This window comes from Pteropus vampyrus, unplaced genomic scaffold (assembly GCF_000151845.1).
Source record: "Pteropus vampyrus isolate Shadow unplaced genomic scaffold, Pvam_2.0 Scaffold1000000758, whole genome shotgun sequence".
Lineage (NCBI taxonomy): Eukaryota > Metazoa > Chordata > Mammalia > Chiroptera > Pteropodidae > Pteropus > Pteropus vampyrus.
The window spans coordinates 1-1,733 of record NW_011915160.1 but is presented as its reverse complement, the minus strand read 5'-3'; the positions used below and the strand labels follow the sequence as shown (position 1 = coordinate 1,733).

Sequence of the window (1,733 nt, the reverse complement as noted above, 5' to 3'; positions counted from 1 at the left end):
ATCCGGTGAACGGGCTCAGCTTGGCGAAGCACTCTTTCCAGCAGCCGGGGTTTCGGCGGGGCCCGCGCACAGCTCCAGCGCGGTCAGCTCCAGCGCGCCCCCCAGGTAGCGGGCGCGGGACCCGGGCTCGGTCGATTGTCGTCGTCTTCGTCCTCGTCGTAGTCTTGTGGCCCCATTTGCCGGCCCGAGCGCCCCGGGCCCGGTCCCTGCGTGGGGGGAGCAGCAAGTCGAAGAGGAAGAGGAGGGCGGGGAGCCGCCGTCGCCGCCGCCGTCTTCATCGCGGGCGCAGCTGAAGCGCGGCTCGCCGTCCACCGCCTTGGTGATGAGCGTGGCCATCCCCAGGTAGTCGTTCCACGAGTTGAAGGGCTGCGGGTGCGCCGGGCTCTGGGCGCTCACGTAGCGGGCGCTGGGCACGAGCGCCATGGGCGGGGGGGCGCGGCCGCGGCGGGGAGAGTGGGGTGCCCAGGGAAAAGCCTCCATGGGCGGGCTGCGGGCCGCGCGCGCCGCCTCCCCGCCGCCGGCGCGGGCCGGACGGAAGGGACGCACCGAGCCTGCCCGCCGGCCTGCCGCGGGGTGGGGCCGCCTCGCCGCCTTTTATCGGGCCCCGATTCTAAAGGGCCCCCCGGCCTTGTCGCAGCAGCCCTGCCCCCATGCGCTCCACCGCCCGTGCCACCTCGCCCGCGCCCGGGACGGAGGCAGAGCGGAAGCGAGCGCGCCCGGGGCAGACAGGCGCGCAGTGCGCGCTCTCCGATCGGGCCCGCGCGGCTCCCGCGCCTCGCGCGGTGCGCCAGCCTTGCCCAGCTGCGGGGCGGCTTTTCATTCTGGGAGGGGGCGGGCGAGGTGCCTCCTAGGGCCCCGGCGCTAATTGGATGCGGACCGAGGCCTCCTGCGCCACGGGCGCCGCTCCGTATGTTGATTGGTGAAGCCGGGGTAGGGGGCGTGCCCTGTCCGCGCAGCCGGGAAGGGAGGGGAAAGTAGGGGAGTGGAGAGCTGGGGAGGGGCGGCTGCTGGGGCTCGCCTTCGTCTGAGCTCTGTGCTCTAGGTTTGAACAGGTGACCAGGCCTGGGGCTCCCTTGGTCTGGTGGTGAGCTTCACGAAGGACAGGGGTAGGCATGGCGATTGGAAATGAGCCAAGATTCACGTACCCACCTCCCAGTCTTTAATGCCCCAGGCCAGAACCCCCTTCTTGCCTCCCGCCTTCTCACCAGCATCAGCAAGAAAAGCTGTGGGAAGGCAGGACTGGGTGTGATCTGAGGATGATGTTTCAAAGTCAGAGCCACCCAGCAGTCAAGTAACTTCTGTTTGCAGAGTGCTTTGGAGAGATTTCAACTGGATGAAATCCTTGCACAAACCTCTAGGTTCACAGAGGTTATGGTTCTCGCTGTAGTAAGTAGTGGAGGGACGCAGCACTTCGATACAGCACACAGCGGCCTCTCAACAGGTGTTCAGAGACTGGGTGGCCATTAACTGATGACTTAGGTGGGTATGGGGACTGGGCCAGTAAACCTTCCAGCCCTAGGATTGGAGTGTGTGCATGTGTCTGTGTGCGAAGCTCCCCTCCCTCTACTATCAGAATCGGGGGTGTATGCGCTGTTTGAAAAACAGCATATCCAGCATCACAGTTTAATACTTTGAAATGAATACAGTCGTTTTTGTAAAAGCAGTGGAAAAAAAACCCCAAGATTTTTGATTAGGAGGATGCGATGCGAGTTGGTCATGTCCTTCCCAGAGGA

The 1,733-nt window shown here is 64.8% G+C and overlaps 1 protein-coding gene across 1 annotated transcript; it reads right to left on the bottom strand.

The window, feature by feature from the left end:
- Nucleotides 1–11: 11 nt before the first annotated feature.
- On the bottom strand, nucleotides 12–606 carry NANOS1 (nanos C2HC-type zinc finger 1; the record flags this gene model as incomplete). Its single annotated transcript, XM_011387175.2, is given in 4 exon segments — nucleotides 12–46; nucleotides 49–135; nucleotides 138–176; nucleotides 178–606. Coding segments are annotated over 4 exon segments (464 nt in total), but the record flags the coding sequence as incomplete, so codon positions are not given.
- Nucleotides 607–1,733: the final 1,127 nt, after the last annotated feature.